The sequence below is a fragment of the Schistocerca gregaria genome, chromosome 2 (genome assembly GCF_023897955.1).
Source record: "Schistocerca gregaria isolate iqSchGreg1 chromosome 2, iqSchGreg1.2, whole genome shotgun sequence".
Taxonomy (NCBI): domain Eukaryota; kingdom Metazoa; phylum Arthropoda; class Insecta; order Orthoptera; family Acrididae; genus Schistocerca; species Schistocerca gregaria.
In genome coordinates, this window is record NC_064921.1 from 756,970,874 (window position 1) to 756,995,498 (window position 24,625).

At 41.7% G+C, this 24,625-nt stretch overlaps 1 protein-coding gene across 2 annotated transcripts in view; it reads left to right on the top strand.

Moving 5' to 3' along the window:
• Positions 1–24,625, top strand: part of LOC126334956 (5-methylcytosine rRNA methyltransferase NSUN4) — an 83,516-nt gene that overhangs the window by 24,188 nt on the left and 34,703 nt on the right. For both annotated transcript variants that reach the window (XR_007564792.1, XM_049997707.1), the window contains exon 2: positions 497–676. Coding sequence is in view for 1 of the 2 variants with exons in the window: in XM_049997707.1 (XP_049853664.1) it covers positions 497–676 (180 nt within the window). In the remaining variant the exon portion in view is untranslated. The remainder of the gene's footprint in view (positions 1–496; positions 677–24,625) is intronic.

Here is a 24,625-nt window from a genome sequence, read left to right on the forward strand (position 1 = left end):
GGAGCCCTTTAGTGGTAAACGGCTGCTAATATATGGACATGAAGAATAAAGATGTAGAATGTGAATAACATTTGTTTTATTCAAACATAAAGATTTGGGGACATTATTTTTCAGCAAACCCTCATATTTATTCTTCACTGATTCTGGAAAATGTCTAGTGCATGATGTCTTTTTCTGTATTGCATCTTTCCTCAGTTTTGATTTTTGTATCTTTTTTTTATTTTTGTATTGGAGATGAAGGTATTAAAGTCAGGTAAATATTAGATCACAAAATATTACTTAAGTCACAGAAGTCTACTTTATAACTAAAGACAGCATCTTACATCTGTGCTTCTGAGTATTAGTGTTTGAAAAGAGATTTATTTATTTTTGTTCATTTTCATAATAACTTTTTTTAAATATAATCTAAAGGAAACAATACATGAAACTGAGAGCTCATGTTAACAATGCTGTAGCAATTATTCCATAATTATCATTTGTTCTGTCTGTATTTCAGTCTGTCATTGCAAAGAGGAAATCACCGAAAGATAAAGCATTAGAACATTTTGATGATTTTTACAAATCTATTTATGGGAAACAATGGCCATCAATTCGGATTGGTCTGTTGTCTCCTCACAAATATTGTGCAGTCATTAACAACTTTGGAGATACTGAAACAACTGTGGAAGACCTAGAGGTGAGTTTATAAAACAGCCAATATTAGGAGCATTTGATGTGAGCTACATATGTGTGTCTGATCATACTCATTAAGTTTCAGCAGTTCAGATATCAGGTTTTATTTTGATGTAATTATATGGTTGTCATATTCTCTAATTTTTTCACATATCATATTACTTAGATTCCATCTTGATTGAAAACTTGACAGTGAAATGACTTACTATAAAAATTACCACTGAGATATGACTGTGATGAAATGTTTATCTGAACATCATTAACAACCACCATGACAGAGAGGCAGCATGAATCTAACTATTTCCCATATCCCCTTGGGAAGTTCACAACTCTTTTATGAGTACAGGTGTGGTGAGTACAGGGCCCAGACTTTCCCCCCTGCGGGACCAGGGGTTAGAATAGGCCCGAGGTAGTCCTGCCTGTCGTAAGAGGCAACTAAAAGGAGTCTCACACATTTCGGCCCTAAGAGTTCAGGTCCCATTCTATGGTTTGACCTGCCACTTTCAAAATTATACAGAAGTGCGAGCCGTATGGGGAAGGATTCCTTACGTGGTGCACATGTTATCCATAGTGCCCTTAGATTCAATCTCCTGACTCTCTTGTCCTGGCTTTGCATCCCCACCTGTGATTCAAGTATTTGGGCAAGAACACTTTCTAGGGTATGTCAACTTTTTTCTGTTGTTTCCTGTCCTAGGGCTACAAAACAGAGAGAGCCATAGTTGCCTCAGTTTTTAGTCTGTAGCAGAACTGATGGAGACTCCTTTGTATCGACAAAGCCTAAATTTTTTTGTTGAACACCTTGAGGATAAGTTTGGAGAAGTGACAGCATCGTCCAAGATGCGAAACAGCGCACTCTTGATTCGGACAGCAGCCCCAGCCTGACCTTGAGGGTTACTTGTCTGTGACAAGTTGTGTGATATTTCTGTTTCTGTCACTCCCCATAAAAGCCTCGACATGGTCCAGGGGATCATTTTCCATCCCAATCTCCTCTTGTAGTCTGATGATGAGCTCCGTGCCAATTTAGAATGATGGGGTGTTCTGTTCATCTGGCCCATTTACAGGGGACTCAAAGACAACAGGGTTGCTACCGGTGCCTTCATCTTGGCCTTTGAGGGTGATTCATTGACTGAAAAGTCAAGGTGATGTTTTACCGCTGTGTCATTGAACCATACGTCCCTCCCCCTATGTGGTGCTTCAAGTGCTGGAAGTTCGGGCACATGTCTTCCCGCTGCACTTCCAGCACCACATGTTGACACTGTGGACATCCTCTGTGTCGAAGAATTACCCACCAGCTTTTTGCTCTCTCAAACGGCGGATGGAAGGGAAAGTCCTCTTGTTCACTACACGCCACAGTGAACCCTATAATGCCCCATTTACAGAGTGGGAGCTCCCCAGTGCCCTTGCACATTGCCTCGACACAGTTCCTGGGCCAGATCGGATCCACAGTCAAATGATTAAACATCTCTTGCCTGACTGCAAGTGACATCTCCTCGTGATCTTCAACTGGATCTGGTGTGATGGAATCTTTCCCTCGCACTGGCAGGAGAGCACCATCATTTCGGTGCTCAAACCCGGCAAAAACCCGCTTGATGGATAGCTGTTGGCCCATCAGCCTCACCAACGTTCTTTGTAAGCTGCTGGAACATATGGTCTGTTGGCAGTTGGGTTGGGTCCTGGAGTCACGTGGCCTACTGGCTCCGTGCCAGGGCGGTTTCCGTCGGGGTCGCTGTACCACTGAAAATCTTGTGTCCCTCGAGTACGCCATCCGAACACCCTATACCAGATGCTAACACCTTGTTGCCGTCTTTTTTGATTTACGAAAAGTCCATGACACCACCTGGCGACATCATATCCTTGCCACATTATACAAGTGGGGTCTCCAAGGCATGCTCCCAATTTTTATCCAGAATTTCCTGTCGCTTCATGCATTCCGTGTCCAAGTTGGTACCTCCCATAGATCTCTCTCTCTCCCCCCCCCCCCCCCCCCCCCCTCCAATATACAAAAGAAGGCAGTCCCTCAGGGCTCTGTATTGGGTTTATCTCCATTTTAAGTGGCCATTAACTGTCTAGCAGCAGCTGTAGGGCTTGCCGTCTCACCCTCTCTGTATACAAATGACTTCTGCATTTCGTACTGCTCCACCAGTACTGGTGTTCCTGAGCGGCACCTGCAGGGAGCCATCAACAGGGTGCAGTCATGGGCTCCAGCCCACGGCTTCCAGTTTTCGGCTGCAATGTTGTGTGTTATGCACTTCTGTTAGCGTTGTACCATCCATCCAGAACCAGAAAATTACCTTAATGATGATCCACTCACTGTAGTGGAGACATATTGATTCTTAGGACTGGTTTTCGATGCTTGATTGACTTGGCGTCCTCACCTTCATCAGCTTAAGCTGAAGTGCTGGCAGCACCTCAATGCCCTCTGCTGCCTGAACAACATCAGCTAGGGTGCAGATCACTCTGTTCTTCTGCAGCTCTACAGAGCCCTTGTTCAATCACGTCTTAACTATGGGAGTCTGGTTTATGGTTGGGCGGCGTCCTCAGTGTTGCATTTACTCAACCCAGTGCACCACTGTGGTGTCTAACTAGGGATGGGAGCTTTTGGGATGAGTCCGGTGACCAACATCCCGGCAGAGGCTGGAGTCCTTCCACTGCAGGTCAGGTGTGCACAACAGCTCTCCAGTTTCATTGCACATGTTTGTAGTTCTTCTGCACATCCAAATTACTGCCCCCTTTTCCCACCCATGGCGGTTATTCTCCTGTATCGGCACCCCAGGTCAGGGCTTACAATTGCAGTTTGCATCTGATCCCTTCTATCTGAACTGCAGTCCTTGCCTTTTCCAGCTATACTCGAGGTTCATTCGCATGCACCTTCATGGTATACACCTAGGCAGCAGCTTCGCCTGGACCTTTCACATGGCCCAAAGGACTCAGTTCACCCCGCGGCTCTCTGCTGTCACTTCCTCTCGATTCTTGACACCGACGGCTCAATGGCTGATGGTCACATCAGGTTTGCGTATGTCCATGGAGGACATATTGAACAGCATTCCATGCCTGATGGCTGCTGTGTTTTCACTGCAGAGCTGGTGGCTATATCTTGTGCTCTTGAGCACATCCGTTCATATCCCGGGGAGTCATTTCTTCTGTGTACTGACTCCTTGAACAGCTTACAAGCTATCGACCAGTGCTACCCTTGTTATCCTTTGGTAGTGACCATCTAGGAGTCCATCTATACATTTATAGCCTGGAACAGTCCGGTTGTTCAGTGGTGTTTGTGTGGACCCCAGGACACGCCGGAATCACAGGCAACAAATTTGCTGACAGGCTGGCCAAACAGGCTACACGGAAACTGCTTATGGAGATCGTTTTTACACCATCAAGTTTTTCGGCTTTGGGAGATGGAGTGGCATAGTCTCAGTATGCACAACAAACTATGTGCCATTAAGGAGAGCAAGAATGTGTGGCAGTCCTCCATGCAGGCCTCTTGCAGGGACTCTGTGGTTCTATGCCGGCTCTGCATTGACCATGCTTGAGCGACCCACGGCTACCTCCTGCTCCGTGAAGACGTACCTTAGTGTCAATGCAACGCCCGTTTGACAATGGCCAACATTCTGGTGCACTGTCCCACTTTGACTGCCCTGCGACCGAATCTTCGGTTACAGGACTCGTTGCTACTAGATTTATCTGATAACACATCATTGGCTGATTTAATTTTACGTTTTATTCCTGAGGGTGGATTTTATCATTTGATCTAAGTTTTAGCACATGTCCTTTGTCCCCCTGTGTCCTCCATCCTAGTGCTATTAGGGTGGAGGTTTTAATGTGTTGCAGAGTGGCTGGCTTCTCCTTTTTATTCTCATGGTCAGCCAGCCATGGTAATCTGTTTTGTCATTTTAATGTCTTCTACCTGTTTCTTGCTGTTCTGTGGTTTTCTTCTCCCATTTTGCCCGTTTAAGTGTTTGTTGCCCTTTTTTTACTCGGAACAAGGGACCGATGACCTAGCGGTTTGGTCCTTTCCTCCCTCTTTTCAACCAACCAACCAACCAGGGCCCGGACTTATTGCAGTACTTAGTTCCTTTTTTGTACTATAATCTCCGACTATTATCTTTCTTTATTTCTCTTTTTTTCTCATGGTGTCACCCTTTGATGCTGATCTGACTATTTCACCAGGTTCTGCTTTGTTTCGTCGATATCTTCATTCATTTTCCTTACATCACTTTTTGGCTTAGTTGGCCCGCTTTCACGTTTGACCTTGAGTTTCAAAAATTTTCCTGTGTTGTGGACCAGATGGGGAAGAATGGTTTAAATAGTGCCTACAACATGCAGTGTTGACCCTCTGTGCAGAATAACAGCACAGACTCATATATACATATAATGCCAACACAGTGACCAATTCGTCATTGTGGGGCCGTTACACATACCCTTTAGATCTAGCCTCCTGAAAACACAGGGATCACACTTCTAATATCTGAGCTGCTAGTTCATTGTGCATGTCAAGGACTAGATGCCTGTCTTCCTGGAGCATCGTGCCAGATGACCTTTGCTTTGACTGGGTGGCACCTGTGGGGAGGGCCCTTGCTTGAATTAAGTGATGCCAGGACGGACATTTTGCACATTAAATTATGAGAGTAGTCAATATACATGAGACTTAAACAGTTGTGAAAGAATTTCATAGTTTCTTTCATAACACAAGCAACAAAAAAAGGCATTTGCATTTCCTGGTTGGAGACTTGTATAAAGGCACTGAATATCATATTGTGTTATTGTGTTGTTAGTACCTTGTCCAACCTCAGTTCTTTCTGATTAGCTCAAAAATTCTCTTCAGCACTGATTTTGATGGGGGTTTGTAGTTCTTGCAGTAAAATTGTCATCACTCTTCTCGTACCACACTTTTCAGCTCACATATGGCCTCAGATTGCCTTCCATTGAATAAATACACCTTGCAAGTATTCCCCGATGGTTTTCCACAGGATTCATATCCAGGTTATGGGCAGGCCAGGGGAAGACATTGATATCTTTATCTTCAAATCACTTTTGACTGTAGCAGAATCATGCACAGATGCATTATCTTGTTGAAACATTAGACTTTTGATCCCTAAGTCCTTATACATTCTAATCAAATCTCTCTCTAGCATCTTAGTGTACATGTTAGAGTTAACTGTAGTGTTCAGGCAAGCAGTGCATGACTTACCTTTAGTGCAGAAGGCTTTCCAAATCATAATACTTCCACCACCAAAATTTCTGCATGTTCTTACCTGCTGTTCTATTCTCACATCATGCCACTAATATCAATATCTATCTCTCCGTCTAAATTAAACTTTTCATGACTGAAGATCACTTTATACCATCCTGAAATCCATGACATCGGTTTTTCAGCAAACTCCAATCTATCCCGTTTATGTTTGGATGTTGGAGCAAGTTTCTTGAATGCAAGATGTTTGTCATTTGACAAAATTTGTCGTACACATCTGGCAGTTACTGACAAATGCAAATCATCGACAAGCTGAGAAGAATAATGAGTTTTGGCCCTTGCTTTGCACAAAAGAAACTGTTTAGATGCCTCATATAATTTTCTACTTAGCCCATATTTTATGTTCTGTTTATATTGTGCACCAATTCTAATGAAATTATCAATTACTGTGCCCAAATGGTTCAATTTCTTCGTGATTAGAGAGTCCTAGTTCCTTGAACACACCAATTTTTGCTTTTCCACCTCATGAAAACTGTTTTCTGTGTGGCATTGTTACAATCATGGTTTATGTACACAACACACACTGTCACTAATGATATCTGGTTTCCTATCTGCAGTAAAGGCACGTATGCACACACAAACACTGCACAGAGCTGACTGCCTTTATACTGAGTTCCACCCTCTACCACGTAAATCATAAAAGTTTTGTATATATTGTACTGCTGACATCAAATGCAATACCATTTGACTGCATTTGTCAGTGTACTGGATCTCGTGCTATTGCATTTGTACTGTGCACAAATATTCCAGCTGACAATGTTAATTTTCCTGCAAAAATCCATACCTTTATACTGATTTCCATTTCTGTAAAAAAAGATTACACAATGGATCACTGTTTATTAAGGCCTCCTCTGCTGCACAGTATCAAGCCCTTGAGACATGTGACTGAGCGGGGTGGCGCAGTGGCGCATTCAGGATGACGATGGTTCAAACCTGTCTCCGGTCATCCTGATTTAGGTTTTCCGTGATTTCCCTAAATCATTTCTGGCAAATGCCGGGATGATTTCTTTGAAAGGGCAGAGCCAATTTCCTTCCCAATCCTCCCCTAATCCGAGCTTGTGCTCCGTCTCTAATGACCTCATTGTCGACAGGATGTTAAACACTAATCTTCTCCTTGAGGCATGTGAACAACTGACCCAAATAAAATGTTGAATATGGTGCAAGGAGTTACCTTTCACAGATACGTCGTTATCCTCCAGACAGGTGAGGGGCTACAAGCTAATCTCAAGTGACAAGGTGTACATTCTCTGTGAAGTGTACAAAAAGGTCCCAGAGATAACTGAAGCAACATAGCCTTTGAACGAAGTGTTCTGCCAGAAAAAGGTAAAATTATGATTAAGGGGTGTCACGTGAAACTTTGTCCCGCCACCCATTATGTGTTTCCATATCCTTTTGTGTCTTCCTGCTCCCACTGTACGACAGACCCAGTATGCAGATCTGCTATCAATCACTCCATGAATGTCGTCCTTGTCGACAACTGTCTGTGAGTGTCAGTTGTACTGAATACCATCCTCTATGTTCACCAGTCTGCTCAGTCTTCAAAAAAGAAAAGAAAATTTAAGAATATAAGCCACTTGACTGCTTGTCATATACTGATATATTGAGGCAAAGAGAGAGAGAGAGAGAGAGAGAGAGAGAGAGAGAGAGAGAGAGAGAGAGAGAGAGAGAGAGGGGGGGGGGGATCCTGTGGACGTGATGACCATCTGCGCAAAAGTCACTGCTTGCTCCACCCTCCACCCCACCCCCTCCCTTCCCCTCACCCACCTTATTGTTTTCCAAAGCAAATCTACCACCATCCTCCATTCTTGTGGTCCGTGCAACAACATATTAGGAAGCACTTCCCACACTCAACTGGAGAAGCAGCTTTCTCCTCCGAGCGCTATAGGTGATAGGCTTCCACTCTGGACTGCTCTCTCCAGAAACCCATAGAGCAGAGGCCTGACACCAGCCAGTGGCTGAAGGAGTTGCAGCCTGTGGGTCCCAGGGCAGTCTGCCCTTCATCTCTCCCCACACCTAGAGTTGATAAAACCTCACCAAAAGTTGTGAAAGAGAGGAAGAAGAAGAATTTGGAGAAGGCTACTTCAGTGATCCTGAAGTGCTGGATCCCCTGATGCTGGTGAATAATGAGCCAATGTTTATTGATAGAGTCCTGCCTGCACTGGTGACATTTAATGGTCCTGGGATGTGTCCAGTGCTCCTGGCCCCTTCGTGCCTAACGAGAACATGCTCAATTTGCTGATGCAATGCAACTGTTTATGAATATGCTGTTACTTGCTGGAACTGCAACATCTGATTTCCAGTTATTCTGCAGTTTTTGCATCACCCTCCAAGAAAAACTTCACTGACGACCATTCCCAAATGCTTTATAGTTACTGTGCATTCTGTTGAAACTGTACTGGCCTCAGTAGGTCAACAGAAGGGGTCTGTACATTAGTTCGCACAGATGCCCCCAGTGGGTGGATTCCCCTCCATACCATGTTAGAAGCAATAGTGGTGTGAGTGCGAACTACCACATTGATCAGCATTTGTAACATTTATTTACCCTTGAGATGACCACCTGAATCCAACAGCTGTGCCCTCCCCCTCCCCTCCCCTTCCTTGTCTCCTATATGGGCGTCTTCAGTGTGCACCACTCCCTGTGGGGAAGTAACAGTTCATGTGGTAGGTGCCTTTTGATGGATCAGCTTTTTTCTGATTTTGATTTGTGCCTCCTCAAGAATGGTACTCTTATCCTCTTCAGTGCCACTGTTGGCACCTTTTTGGCTGTTGATCTTATGATCTCATCCCCCAATCTGATAGCTTTGCTGCATTGGTCACTCCCCTATGATCTTTGTGACAGTGGTCACTTCCTGGTGATTCTGCCACTGTCTTGTCACTGCCCGACAGACCGATTACTACGACGGGCTGTTTGAAGAGCCAACTATAGTTACATACCTCTACTGTCACCATCACCCTCTCTCTGTCAGATTACATCGATGAGGTTGTGGGAGGTGTCACCCGTGGTGCTGGAACTGCTATTCCTCTTTCTATAGACACCCAGGCACTGGCAAGTCCCATGGTGGACCAGAGACATTGCTACAGCTATTCAGGATCATCTTAGGGCTCTGCAAAGTCTCAGGCAACATCCTTCACAGTCCACCCACCTAACTTTTAAGTGACTCCACACTAAGGCTCACTTTCTAATTAAGTGCACAAGAAAGAATACAGGGAATGCTATGTTTCCTCCTCGGGAACATATGCCTCTTCTTGCCTGTTATGGGTCAAGCTCTATAGTCACTTGGGACAGCAAAGATCACTATGTGTTCTGGGTCTTATTCTTCAGTGTGATCTCTGCACTGAGGCATGGGTTGTTGCTGAGCACCTTGTGACTCATTTTGCAACATTGTCAGCATCCTCTTCTTACCCAGCTACCTTTCTAACGCAAAAACAAGAATTTGAGGACATCCCCCATGCTTCACCCCTTCCTCCATTAATCCCAATTATATAATGAACTACTATGAAATTTTGATTGACTGGAAACTGCTTCAGGATCTTACCTCTTGTCTCATCTTGCGGTAAGGCCCTGGGTCCAGATTCAATTCATAATCAGATGATCCAACATCTGAATGTTACACAAAGGCTACATCTACTCAGGATCTTCAACTGTATTTGGCTCAAAGGCATCTTCCCTTCACAATGGCAAGGTAGTATCATTGTTCCAATCTGTAAGCAAGGCAAAAACCCACAGTCTGTTGACAGCTACCAACCATTTAGCCTCATCAACATGCTCTGCAAACTTCTTAAAAAAATGGTTGCACACAGATTATGCTGGATTCTTGAACCTCGAGGCCTTTTGTCTCCATTTCAATGTGATTTCCAGAACGCTCAATTTACAAATGACAGTCTGGAAATTTAGAGCTCTCTACCAATTTTTATTCATCAGTTTTTATTCCTCCGGATGTTCTGGGTTGGAATTGATACTGCATTTAACTCTCAATGGGTCCAAGAGAACTACACCCCACAGGGCTTTCTGAGGAGTGTCGCAGTCCTCATTGCCGTCAACAGACTAGTTACCTACGTTGGGTCACTGACATCCACGCACTGTATGTTGACGACTTTTGCATTTTGTAGAGCTCTTGGTTGAACACTGTTTCCAAGGCACCAGTGAAGGGCCTCTGCTTGGACCTCTTCCCATGATTTCTGATTCTCTTCAGCAAAAATGCAGGTCATGCACTTCTGTCAATTTACCACAGTCCACCATGGCCCATAACTCTGCTTGGCTACCCAGCTCTTGGTCATTGTTGCACAATCCCATTTTTTGAGCCTCCTCCTTGGTAAAAAGCTGAATTCTCTGCTCCATATTTGTCAACTAAAAACCAGCTGTTTGTGGAAGCTTAATATTCTCTGCTCCCTTGTCAATACTTCTCGGGGTACAGAGTGTGTTACCATTCTTTGTATTTACTGGCACCTTATCTAATTCCAACTGAACTATGGTTGCCAAATTTGTATCTCAATGGCACCTTAAGCTTTGAAATTATTAGACCCAGTCCATCATCATGGTGTTCAACTTGCTCTTGGCATCTTCCAAACTAGTCCCGTAGGCAGTCTCTTTGCTGAAATGGGACTCTTTCCCCTTCAGCTCCAAGAGTATCACATATTGCTTACTTACACACCATCTGACAATTTCCTCTCATCCAACTTATCACATTCTTTTTGCATATGAGTGGTGTCAACTTCCTGACAGTCACCCCTAAGGTGGAATCACCAGTTGTCCTTTCTTGTGTTTCCCTGTAGCCTCCCTCCCCCCCCCCCTCCCCTCTCCCCTATTGGTTGGTACCCAAGCCTCAAATTAGAACTGGTCTATTCCACATTCTCAAAGTTTCATTCACTCCCATGGCCTTTAGCTGTCTGTTCCTTTCGGTTCTCCAAGAGTATTGGAGTACTACTGTGATTTACACTTTTCGCTTTAAAACCATGTCCTGCTGGTCAGGAATAACATTTGTCATTGGGAACAAGTAGTGTTTTTACGGCAGAACTGTTAGCTATTAACGGAGCCCTACATTTTACTAAGCAAGCCTCCCTTGACCACATTTTAATTTGTAGTCACTCAGTAAACAGTCTATAGTTCATTGACCACTGTTACTCGTATCACTCTAGACTCTGCTATCCATGACCTTCTCTTGGCCCTTAGTCATACGACCTCTGGGTATCTCAGGAATGAACTGGCTGACTGTTCAGCTAGAGAACCAGTTTATTGTCCCACTTTCACATTGAAAATCCCAGATGTCAGTTTGTGAGTGCAAATAAGGCCTCTGCTTACTCAGAGATGGAACAATAAATGATGGGCTGCTGCCCCCCCCCCCCCCCCCCCCCCAGTAGACTTCACACTATCGAGGTGACTACCACAGAGAACAGTGCACAATGAGGGCTAGGGGAGGCAAATTGTGAGGTGGTGACAGGACACAGGAGGCAGAAACAGTTGGGTGGATGGTGTGGTGACAGTAGGTTACCATTGGTTGAGGCCATTTCAGGAACAGAAAGTGCATTGTAAGCATAACTCTCATCTGCGCAGTTCATAAAAGCTGATGGTGGAGGGGAGGATCCAAACTGCTCCGGATTGTGAAGTAGCCGTTGAAATCAAGTATATTATTCGCAGCTGCATATTGTGCCACACAAAGGTCCACTTTGCTCTTGGCCACAGTTTGGTGGTGGCCATTTATATTTGTGGAGAGCTGGTTAGTTAATCATAATCAATACAAAAAGCTGAACAATGAGCCCAGCAGGGGTGGTGTATAACAAGGCTGCTTTCACAGATGACCTGGCCTCTGATGGGGTAGGATAAGCCTGTGACAGAATTGGTATGAAGGATGTGGTTCTGTTGGTCTAATCTAGGTTGGCATTGGGTGACAAAAGGGGTTCTACTTTGTGGCTGGTTCTTGGGGGTGGTGCGAGGATTGGGAGAGTGTGGTGATATGGAATGGGAAATATGTTTATGAACTAGGTGTGGGGGATAGTGTCTGTCTGTAAAGGCCTTTGTGAGACTTTAAGCATACTGAGCAAGGTAGCTCCCGACTCAGCCCTCTCTGGGTGGACAGCTGTCGAAATGACGGGTTTTATGTGGACAGAGGTGTAGATGAGGCCACCAGGGATGAGCAGCTCAGCATCCAAGAAGTTTGCAAGTTGGGTTTGGTGGGTTTAGGAGGACCAATTGAAGTGGATTTGAGAGAAAGTGTTGAGACTGTGAGGAAATGAGGATAAGGTGTCATGGTGCTAAGTACAGATCATGAAGATATCATTAACGAACCTAAACCAGACCATAGGTTTAGGGTTTTGGGAGGCTAGGAAGGCTTCCTCTAGGTGACTCATAAACAGGTTGGCATAGGGGGGCACCATATGGCTGCCCTTGGCTGTGCTGTGGATTTGTTTGTATATCTACCTGTATATATACCTATCTTGACATCATATCTGATCTCATAGGTAAATAATGCTGATGATAATTACACCATGTATTTAAAGCAAACCTGATTTGCATCCTCACGGTGGTGCTACTAGCACCACTCTTACGTGACTGGCATGAAATGCGAACAGGTTTCATCTTTCCAATGTAGGAACACACCTACCAACTTTCGTTTATGTCATGCAACTCTTTTTGGTATTGCAACTACTTTTCTGTTAGTGTATATACTTCACCAACAAAACCCAGCAGACATTGTCCTGCCCTTGTATATTTATTTACCTCTGCATATATCAAAAAGGATGATCTGTATGTAATCTAGAATCTGTAATTCAGTGTGGAAAAATAAAAGATTATTCATACTGATGAAATTCCATTACTTTTATTGGTATAAATTGATGGTGAACTATATACATTTTTAATTCATAGATCACAAGAATGAACAATGTGTTTGACTGTTCCATTTGCTGTGTGATTGAGCCAATTTAAAATAATGCAAGGTAATAATAACATTTAGTGTAAAGCAAGTAGATAAACAATATTTTTGGTTTCCTGATTTGATGTATAGATCTGGAGAGTTTCAAGAGTTCCTTCTCTGAAACAAACAACATATAAATGAACATGGATTTTATGAATTTAATCTGGCAATGTGCTGTCCCTGCCCTTGAGTTTTGTTGATTGTTATCATGAAAGCAAGACACACAAGAATCTATACCGTTTGAATGCGAAGGACAAATCAGTGGGAATCATTTGAATGTGTGGAATCAGGCTGTCTTCTCCTTTATGTTTGCCATTAATTATTGTTGCTTCAGTGACATTTGGCATTGTTTTTCTCCCCCCTCCCCCTTCCCCCCCTTTCTCATGGAAAATCTTGTTCTGTTGTATAATTTTTGTATGTTGAAATTCTGAAGGAGCAGTGTTGGTGAGCCAACTTCCAGTGAAATGAGAAATTTATGTGCTGCAGCCCCATCAAGCAGCTAAAATATCTTTCGCCTGTAAACATCAGAAGGATGGAATATCACTTGCCTGTAAACAACAGAACAATAGTTATTCATATCAGTGACCAGCACTCAACAAAATGAAAATGGTAATCCATTTCAAACTGATTCACCAATTAAGTCACATCCATTGTTTGTTATTATTGAGGGCTGAGGTGTTGATGCGTTTTTTGTGATCAGTTGAATAGTTTGGAAGTTGATATACTGCACTGTCATCTAGTGGTGAGTTACAGCAAAATGGATAGCACAAAAGCCTTCTCCATTAAAAAATACAGATATGTGCCAACTTTCATGGTGATTGGTGAAACTTTGTTGAATTCAATTAATCTCAAACAGATAAATTAATAAACGTTTTTGGAGTAGAATTAGCTACCTGAATGTTAGCACAATTTTAAATTATGTTAGTGTTAGTTTAAAAGAATTTTACCTCTGTGTATTAAATTAGTCAGAATGTATATTATGTGGTAGAAACCGTACTTGATTCCATAATTAGCACAAGCAATTCTGCCATCTTAGGAAAATAAAATAAATGTAATTTTTATGAGATTTGAAAGGACTGTGAAATGATACGTAAAGTGGCCTGTCTTAAAGAAATATTTGTGCAGATTCCAAAACTGGTCTTACATTTAGGGAGTCTGTAATATTTCCAAAGTTATGAAGAGTTTAATACTGGGATTAATATTTCAGTAATACTAATTCAACTGATGTGTTAGAGCTACAGTTGTGCGTGTAAAACAAGATCTTTTGTTCTGTAGTATCAGTTTAATGAACATTACTTTTGAACACAGCCATTTCATTGAATTTCAGCATTGCGACATAAAGTTTCTAGCTGAAACTTGACACAATTTTGGAATTAGCCCCAAGAATAGGTTCCACATGAAACCTATCATCCTACTATGCTCTTTAGTTGTTATAGATCCTCAGTTCATGGTAGCAAAACATGGAGTACAAAATTAACTATTCACTGCATTCGAAATATGGATTTCTTACAGGAACCATAAAATATAATTTCAGAAAGACTGTATGGTATTTGTGGACTCAGCAATGTTGTGCTCTTGTTATAAACGTTATCTTACGTATAAAAATGGATGTACTTGATATCAATTCATGTTTCTAATTGTTGCAATTAACTTTGCTTCAATAATTGATTTTTAAATTATACCTCAGACCTCCTGGTTACATGTTAGAAATATATTTATAAATAAATATATATAAATTTATGTATAAATATAGTTAGAAATATAACGATTGAAGAAGAGCGGGGTGAGAACTTAGCCCTGTGGCAGCTGCTTGTTAAGTGTTTTGGCAGAGCTAATATTTTCTCTGGTAATCACTTTAAAAGTCCTTCCTGTGAGAATACAATGAGATGAATGGTGCTACTCCACGTAGTTTTCCAAATTAGTTTGTACTGCAGCCTGTGTCTTCAGACACTGTCATAAGCTGCACTTAAATCTATGAAAGCCTTAGTGGTAAATAAAACAACACCAACTCTTCCCTACAACAAGCTCCATAGCATATGTTGGTGCAACTCCACACTCTTAATCCAGAACACCCACTGGGGCTGTATTTGTCTGACTAACAGGTTGTCCGTAAGGTCATGTGACTATGGCTGACCACTGAAGTTCATCCACTGCAACTGAGTAATGTCTAATAGATGGCAAACAACGAGTCAGTCACAAGGCATCTGGACTGAAGACTTACCTGATTAGACAATTTCCAGTGTCAAAACTTGGACCAAAGCATACTACTTTCAACAAATGTCTTTCTAGGACTCAGCAAGTGGTAGAATGTGTATTTAGAATAATGATTAGCAGATGGAGATTGCTTCAGAAAAAGTACTGACATTTAGAAGCTTGATAATGTTGACATTGTACTCAAATGTGTACACTGGTTACATTTCGTAATTAACAAGGAGGGGGAAGAACCAACAACAACTGCATTCACTTGCGAGCCAACACAAATGACAAAAAGAAATGCTTCTGTCGGCAAGAACCATGTTGTCATTGCTGTGTATTCCATCTGAGATATACCGAGCAAGGTGGTGCATTGGTTTGCACACTGGACTTGGGTTCAGGAGGACCACTGTTCAAATCTGCATCTGGCCATCCTGATTTAGATTTTCCAAGATTTCCCGAAATCATTTCAGGTAAATGTCGGGATGGTTCCTCTGAAAGGGCATGGAAGACTTCCTTCCCTAATCTGATGTGACTGGTGACGTCACTGTTTGCTCCCTGCCTCCAAATCAAACAACCAACCAATCATCTGAGATAAGTTTATGATATTCTGTTTCTCGGGTGACGTGTGAAAATGAAAATAGTTTCAGTACTTCAGAGAATACTAGCTACAATGGGTGAACGTATGATTGAAGGTGTTATTCTCAGTTTTGATCTTAAATAAAGTTTCTTGAACTTCCATAAACAGTATTACTGAATCCAGTCAGTCTTTGACATACAAAAAGAACAGAAAATACAATACAAAGATATAACGATATATGCTTTTCCCAAGAACTGTACTGTTTCTGTTAGTATGCCACACTAAGATGATCTGATAGACATAAGCAAAGTGGGATTGTGGACTGTCTTTAGTTTCTTTCCAATTTTGTTTTTAAATAGAGTTTCTAGAATTTTTTAAACAAGGATGGTTTTTCTACCGTGCGTTGGTGGCATGTCCTTCAAGATTGGCAGGCTGTACAAAAAGCATCAAATAAAATGTCTCTTCCGCTCTCCAGCACAAGTGCAAACTATGCTGGGTTCTGTTAAAGACAACCTAGGTATAAGGAGACCAGGGATACATAAAATCCCATTCCAGTTTGGGAGATCATACATTGACCAAACATGTCACACTGTTAAGGATAGATGTGCAGAAGATAGATGTCACACCAGACTGGGTCAGCCAAAAGTGTCTCCTGTGGCTGAACACTGTCTTGACACAGGACACAGCATGCACTACAGAGAGACAAAGATCCTTTCGTTCGTTTCCACATACTGGGACTCATCATTAAAGTAGCAGTCAAAATTCATACAGGGTGGAGTGCAGTAAAGTGCTGATTTGGGAATGAAATTAAAAAAATATTGAACACTTAGAAACTTACATTTTTATTTTTCTCATATTGGATGTTTCTAATTACATGGTTTAAACAGTATATCCGTCAAATGTCTACCTTCACAAACCATACACTGCCGCAGTCATTTTCTGAAATTCTCATGCACTATTTCTAGCATGTCTTCTGGTATTTATGCAATTTCAGCATCAGTATTGTTCTGTAGGTCTTCCAGGGTGTTGGGACGGTTGCAACACTTCTTTGAATTCAGATAATCCCAAAGAAAAAAAAAATTGCATGGGGCTAAGTCCGGTGATTCAAGTATCCCGTAATTGTATTGGCTCAAAAGCCAGCTGGAGCCACTCTAGCAGCATAGTTAAGTAATGATCCAAATTCACAGTTAGAGCATGACGATTTTCCTGGAAAAAATTAGTGCTAATGATGCCTGCTTGTGATATGGCACACCGCACAGTGACATGGCCTGAGTGCAGGGATCTCTGTTGAATTTGTGTGGTGTTGGTGTCACTCCAGTACCGCATGTTCTCTTTGTTTACACACCCACTGAGGTGAAAATGTGGCTCATCAGAAAAGAACATGGGGTGTGGTTGTAAGCATACCTTCACAAGATGTTCTTCATGTTACATAATCCTGTACTGACAATTGCTGGACCACATACATTTTATATGGGTGAAAAATCAGTTCATTATGAATAATACGGCGGAGAGAATGTCTTGAAATGCCAAGAGCAAGTGTGTGTTTTTGAGCTGAGTGTTTCATAGATTGCAGTACTGCTGCTCTAACTCTTTCGACACTTTGTGTTGTTGTAATGCTTCTCTCAAGCCCTCTGCATACAGATGACACATCCCCCTGTTGTTCTGATTGCATTACCCAACTTAAAATTGATTGCTGTCCAGGAACATGATTGCAAGGTATTACTGAAAATTGCAAACAAAAAGCATGCTGCACTGCAATGAACGAGCGGGAATTAGAGAAATACACTTCAGCACAAAATGAGTGCTCCTCACATATCCACGGCATTATCGCAACTGAACAACAATTGAATACAAACTTCCTGTTTGTCACTGTTAACAAGACCCACTCTCCCCTCTATTCGACCAATAGTGCCGCCACAACATGAATTCTAAAAAAAGCAATTTACTGTGCTCCACCTTGTATAAGTCACGACCTGATCAATAGAGAAACGGGATTCCAACTCAGTAAGGCATGGGAACCAACATTGGCAGTACTAAGGCATCATTGGCCGCAGATGAATGAATCCGCGTGAGCACAGAAGTCCGCACTCTTAAACTGTCTACGATGACATTACAGCCTCAACCCTTGGCGCCTGCACTTTTCTAGTGAGTCAGTGCATGTATTGGCGAGCCATTGTAGGAAAACATCAGTAAGCATCTGAAGATGACGAGAAGCCGTCCCATTGAAATATTGTGCAGCTTTCACGATGTTATCAGTTGTGGCGCCCATGAACGATTGAAGCAACAAGAGCAACAACAACAACAACAATAATAATAATAATAATAATAATAATAATAATAATAATGTACATTTTGGACCACAAGGAGCAAAGCCTTCATCATTATTATTGCTATTACTCATGTTGTTTGGTGTCCATACCATGTGTCTAGCACAGTATTACATAAGTGTTACAGCTAGTGATTGAAACAAATTTGTCCAGTTATATGCAGAGCACTTATCAAATCATAACAACAGATGACAAGTGCAGTTCTTTTAAATTATTGAAGAAAAGAAAAAGTAAAGAATAATACAGATATACTGTACTAGTCATATTGCAAAATAATCTTCAGATTATTTGCTTGCATATGTAAAGTAAAGATTATGCAATATGTAAAACTAGTAAAAAAAATGTCTCCTGAAATGTGCTGATTTCACTTATGTATGTAGGTAATAGTTCCTTAAAAAAGTGGTGACAATTCATGACGAAAGACAATAACACTAGTAGGAAACAGTGTTTTTAAGTGCTCAGTCTGTTGTACGTAATGACCCACTGATAGCCATACCACATGAAGAATGTAACCTTCTGATGTGATTCACACTAGTAAATTGGGGAATTTCTGACTCCTATTGTGCGGAGGTGACTGGGGGTGTTTCCACGTGGTAGCACATCTGTATGATTCAACATTAGGTGTCCTCCACTGCATGTTCAATCTATAAATCAAGATTTCTCAGAAGGAACTGGCAGTCTCTCTGTTATTGTTTTACCTTTCTACCCCTTTTCCACTTGTTTATAATACTGGCAGTCTCTTTGTCATTGTGTTTCTTGATGCTCCTCTTTCCACTTGTTATATGCCCTCAGGGATGCAGCTGGACACACAGAAACTGATGTTAAGTAAATGCCCAGAATGTGTTGCATTCCATGCAAGCATATTTACTTACTCATTTCTTGTATGCCTTCCACACTGGAATCCAGAGAAAACTTGCTGAATTTCTGTATCACTGTAGCTCAACTATCTTCTGAATTATATTCATAACATGAACATAGTTGTACCTTCTTATTACTGGGGAATTTAAGTAAAGACTGACATGTGACGGTTGTGCTTGGACATTTGGACATTTTTTTTGACCTCTTAAGTGACTATTTTAATCACATCTGTCCACTAAATTTGAGTGGTCATGCTAAATAATTTGTTGCTGTTTGGTGTTTCACATTCTGTGAATAGATAGATGTTACATAGCCAAGGGGAATAAGGAATTTCTAAATGCTGGTACGTCTGTTTGGTCTGTAGAAGCTTCCTCGGCTAAGCTAATTTCTGAACAATTGGCGTGTGCAAAAGTTTGGAATGTTCACTACATAAAGTTATCCATTAGAAACTAATATCAGACATGAAAGCCAATTTTACTGCACCCAAAAGCAGAGAATTATTCAGTGCTGAAGGCATTGGTCTGATACAGATTCTAATGCTGCAGTAGTCTATTTTGTCTCATTTGGTGAGGGTTAACATTATTGTAATTTACTTGAGGATGAAGATAAGGAGGGTATCAGCAGTTCTCCCCACTACTTATGCTTCAGTGTACGAAAAATGTTTATCTCTTGTCGTGGTGTTAGGTGGAAATGTTTCATGTAGAAATACAGTGGAAAAGGATAGTTGTTACTCACCATATAGTGGAGTTGCTGAATTGCAGGAAAACACAACAAAAAGACTCAGACAGTTAGCTTTTGGCCAAACACACACACACACACACACACACACACACACACACACACACACACACACACACACACACGACCACACTCACTGACAGCTGGAACCAGACTAGGAGCAGCAGTGCATTATGGGAGAGACAACCGGGTGGGTGTAAAGAGGAGGCTGGGGCGAGAAGGGAGAGGGATAGCTGGATATGGGTGGGAAATGGCAAAATGGTGCTGTGAGGATGCAGAGATGAGGTGGAGAGTAGGGCAGCTTGGTTCAGTTGAGAGGTTGGACAGTGGGTGGGCGAGAGAGGGGAGATGGGGTAGAAGAAGAGAGAAGTGAAAAGACTGTGTGTTTTGGTGAGATAATGGCCGTGTAGTGCTGGAATGGGAACAGGAAAGGGGCTAAATGGGTTGGGGCCAGGAGGGTTATGGGAACATAGGATATATTGCAGGGAGAGTTCCCACCTGCACAATTCAGAAAAGCTGGAGTTGGTGGGAAGGAGCCAGATGGCACAGGCTGTGAAGCAGTCATTGAAATGAACGACATCGTGTCAGGTGACATGCTCATGAAGAGGGTGGTCCAGTTGTTTCTTGGCCACAGTTTGTCAGTGCCCATTCACGCTGACAGACAGCTTGGTGGTCGTCATATCTACGTAGAATGCAGCCCAGTGATTGCAGCTTAGCTTCTAGATCACATGACTGGTTTCACTGATAGCCCTTCCTTTGATGGGATGAGTGAATTCGTGACCGGACTGGAGCAGTGGGAGATGTATGGGGTAGGTCTAGCATATAGCTCTGTTACAGGGATATGACCAATGAGGCAAGGAGTTGGAAACAGGGGTTGTGTAGGTATGGATGAGGATATTGTGTAGGTTTGTACCACTTAGGTTTGGTGGTCGGTGGAATACCACTGTAGGAGGGGTGGAAGGATTGTGGGTAGGGCATTCCTTGTTTCAGAGCAGGGTGAGAGGTAGTCAAAACCCCGGCGGAGAATGTAATTCAGTTACTCTGTTCTGGGTGGTACTGAGTCATGAGGGGAATGCACCTCTGTTGCTGGATGGTGGGACTTGGGAAGTGTTGGGTGACTGGGAAGATAAGGCATGGGAGATCTGTTTTTGTACAAGGTTGGGAGGGTAGTTACGATCTGCAAAGGTCTCATTGAAACCCTCGGTATATTTTGAGAGGGATTGCTCATCAGTACAAATGCAATGGCTGTCCCAATATCACATGTTAATATTGTGTGATTGTCATATGTTCCCCTCCCTTTTCTGAAGCCATTGTGGGCTCTAGGCAGAGCTCGAGCTATACCAGTATCAAACTGTTATTTGTTCAGCATATAATAAGCTATATGCTCTCTGCTTATATAAGTTGGAAACCTTTCAAAAACTGTTTATAATTATTTTGACAGCATGTGTCAGTAGGTTCAACAAGATATGCAATAAGAGAGCAAAGTTATGAAGTTATTAAGATTATAGAGATGTTGAGATTATAGTGTAATACCTAAATTTGGCAAAGTGACACAAATCATCAAGAAAGATGCTGTAAGAAAGATCATGGGAAAGGTCAGTGTTACTGTAAAGAGAAACATCAACTCTATCAAACGATGGAAAATTCAGAACGGAATGTAACAGTATTATGAGAAGGAAAGTTGCTATTCACCATATAGTGCAGATGCTGAGTTGCAGATAGGCGCAACTATGCCAGTTGTGCCTCTCTGCGACTCAGCATCTGCGCTATATCAAAACAACAAGGCTAGCGAGATTCAAACTAAATTTCAATGCAAACTAACATGGACAAGAGAAGTCAGGGTCAGTGGAGGTAGACCACCAAATTGAGTTGTAACAGTCATATAATCATTCAAAGATAACCTAAACTGTATTGCATGGAAATACCTCAAACATACAGTAGCAGTAGGTGGAGATTTTAAACTGACTAACACTGACTGGGAAAAACCATACATACATTATTGGCAGTAAGGACAATCAATCTTGTGAAAAGATACCGAATACATTGTCTGACAACTGCTTCAACCAACTATTCTAATAACCCGCACATGAAAGAAATATTTTAGAGCTCCTGGCCACAAATTAATCATCTTTGCTACAATCAGACCTTATATTTTCAAGAATGTGATTAATGAGAGCTGGATTAATGAGCATATGCTAGTACAGAAACAATGGCCATTGAAGGCCAAATGGTCATCAGGAAAGCTAGGACGGTATGCATTTGGTTGAACTGATAGTGTCACTATCAACTTAAAGGATGAACCGAGAAAAATTAGTTCAGATCTGGCAAATACAGATCAGTTGTGGTTAAGGCTGAAACATGTTACAAACTGTGATATAGGTAAGTATGTTAAAAGTACAAGAGTAAAAGACTGCAAAGATTCATCCTGATTTAATGGTACCATTCAGAGAATGTTGCAAATACAGAGAGTGCCATATTATCACTACAAAAGAGACTGCAGGAAATTGGCAGAGAAAAGTGAATAGAAACTCGCGTCTTTGTAAGAAACACTGTGTGCGACACTGGAAATAATTTTCATAGTCAGATTCTGGCGAAAGAGCGGACAGAAAATCTTTAGAAGTTCAGGTCATTATAAGGTCAGTGAACTGGTTCAAAACTTCCATTCTGTGTCTTGTGGATCTGTCTAATGTTAACACTGAAGACAGTAGACAGAAAGCAGAAATATTAAATTCCACGAACACTGAAGATAGTAGACAGAAAGCAGAAATATTAAATTCCTCGTTTAACAATGGATTTGCACATGAGTATACTTCCACACCAAAGTTTGACAACCATGTAGGTTAAAATATGAGAGGTAATGACATTAGTATCCCTGCTATTAAAACAAAAGAATGAAGACTATTTAAAGCAAACTAGACACAAGGCCCTGACAGAACCCCAAATACACTGCAGAACTAACTCATTTCCCAGCCCCCCCCCTTTTTTTTTAAACCCTCTCTTGGACAATGATTAGTCCTGCCTGAGTGAAGAAAGACACAAGTCACTCCTTTTTACAAAAAGGATAAAAAAATCAGACTCACAGAATTACAGACCAATATCACTCACGCTCATTGGTTGCAGTATTCTAGATCATTTCTAAGTTAAAATGTTCTGGTGTTCCTGGAAGAAAACAAGTTTATTTCAAAGAAAGAGAATGGATTTGGGAAGAACTTCTCATATGAAATACAGCTTGCTTTATTCATAATGACATCTAGCAACCAATAGATGCAGGTGAACAAGTGGATTTCTGAAAGGTGTTTGACATTATACTACAATATAGGTTACTAATTAAGATACCATCATACAGAGTACATTGCAAACATTTGAATATTTGGCTAATAGAATCCAGCACATTATACTGGGTGGTGATTAGTGTTCTACAGAAATGAAAATAATGTTAGGTGTGTCCCCAAGGAAATGTAATGGGGTCTCTAATGTGCTCAGTGCACACAAACAATTCATCAGGTAGAATCAGCAGCTCCATGAGGTTGTTGAATGATGGTAAGGTTGTCTACTGGAAAACATTGTTGTTTGATGATTGAAAGGAAATGCAGAAATACTGTACAAAGTTTCTGCTTGGTGTAGTGAATGGCAGCTCTCTTTAAGTGTAGGTAAATGCAAGTTAATACCTATATCTCAGTGCAAGATTAGTGTTGAACATCTTGAACATGCCACACCATACAAGTAACTAGAGTGAATAAATCCTAAGGACCAGTATAAAATCAGTATTAGGGAATGTGACTGGAGACATTATACAGGGTGTTACAAAAAGGAACGGCCAAGCTTTCAGGAAACATTCCTCACACACAAATAAAGAAAAGATGTTATGTGGACATTTGTCCGGAAATGCTTAATTTCCATGTTACAGCTCATTTTAGTTTGTTCTTCCACCTACGCTCAATGGAGCACGTTATCATGATTTCATACGGGGTACTCTACCTGTGCTGCTAGAGCATGTGCCTTTACAAGTACGACACATGTGGTTCATGCACGATGGAGCTCCCGCACATTTCAGTCGAAATGTTCGTATGCTTCGCAACAACAGATTCAGTGACCGATAGATTGGTAGAGGCAGACCAATTCCATGGCCTCCACACTCTCCTGACCTCAACCCTCTTGACTTTTCATTTATGGGGGCATTTGAAAGCTCTTGTCTACGCAACCCCGGTACCAAATGTAGAGACTCTTCGTGCTCGTATTGTGGGCGGCTTTGATACAATATGCCATTCTCCAGGGCTGCATCAGCGCATCAGGGATTCCATGCGACGGAGGGTGGATGCATATATCCTTGCTAACGGAGCACATTTTGAACATTTCCTGTAACAAAGTGTTTGAAGTCATGCTGGTACGTTCTGTTGCTGTGTTTCCATTCCATGATTAATGTGATTTGAAGAGATGTAATAAAATGAGCTCTAACATGGAAAGTAAGCATTTCCAGACACATGTCCATGTAACATATTTTCTTTCTTTGTGTGTGAGGAATGTTTCCTGAAAGTTTGGCTGTACCTTTTTGTAACACCCTGTATTTGTTGGAAGGTTTCTGCAAAATTGCTTGCAAGATGCTAGTGCAACAAATTGTAAAATACTGTTCAATTGTTTGAAGTCCTTATTAAGTAAGCTTAACAACATACATCAAACAAATTCAGAAACTTGCTGCTGTGATCGTAAAGGGTACCTATAGCCCATACAGAAGTATAGCTTAAATGCTCAAGGAACTTAAATCGGAATCCTCAGAAGAAAGACATTTATCCTGCAAAATACGCTTCGGTGGATGTAAAGAACCTGTATTTGAAGAAGACTGTGCAAACACACTGCTGCCACCTTTGTATATCTCATGTAGGAATCATGAGAATAAGCTAAGAGAGATTAGGGTACATACAGATGTAGATGTGTTTAGCATGGGCTTCACCGCTAGGATGGGCATGTGGTCCTCCTGCCCCCCCCCCCCCCCCCCCCTCCCATATTGTTTGAAAAGCAATTTCAGTTTTTTAATTTCTTGAATCTTAGTTGACAAAAAATGACACCATTGAACAAATATATCCAGGTGTAACTAACTACA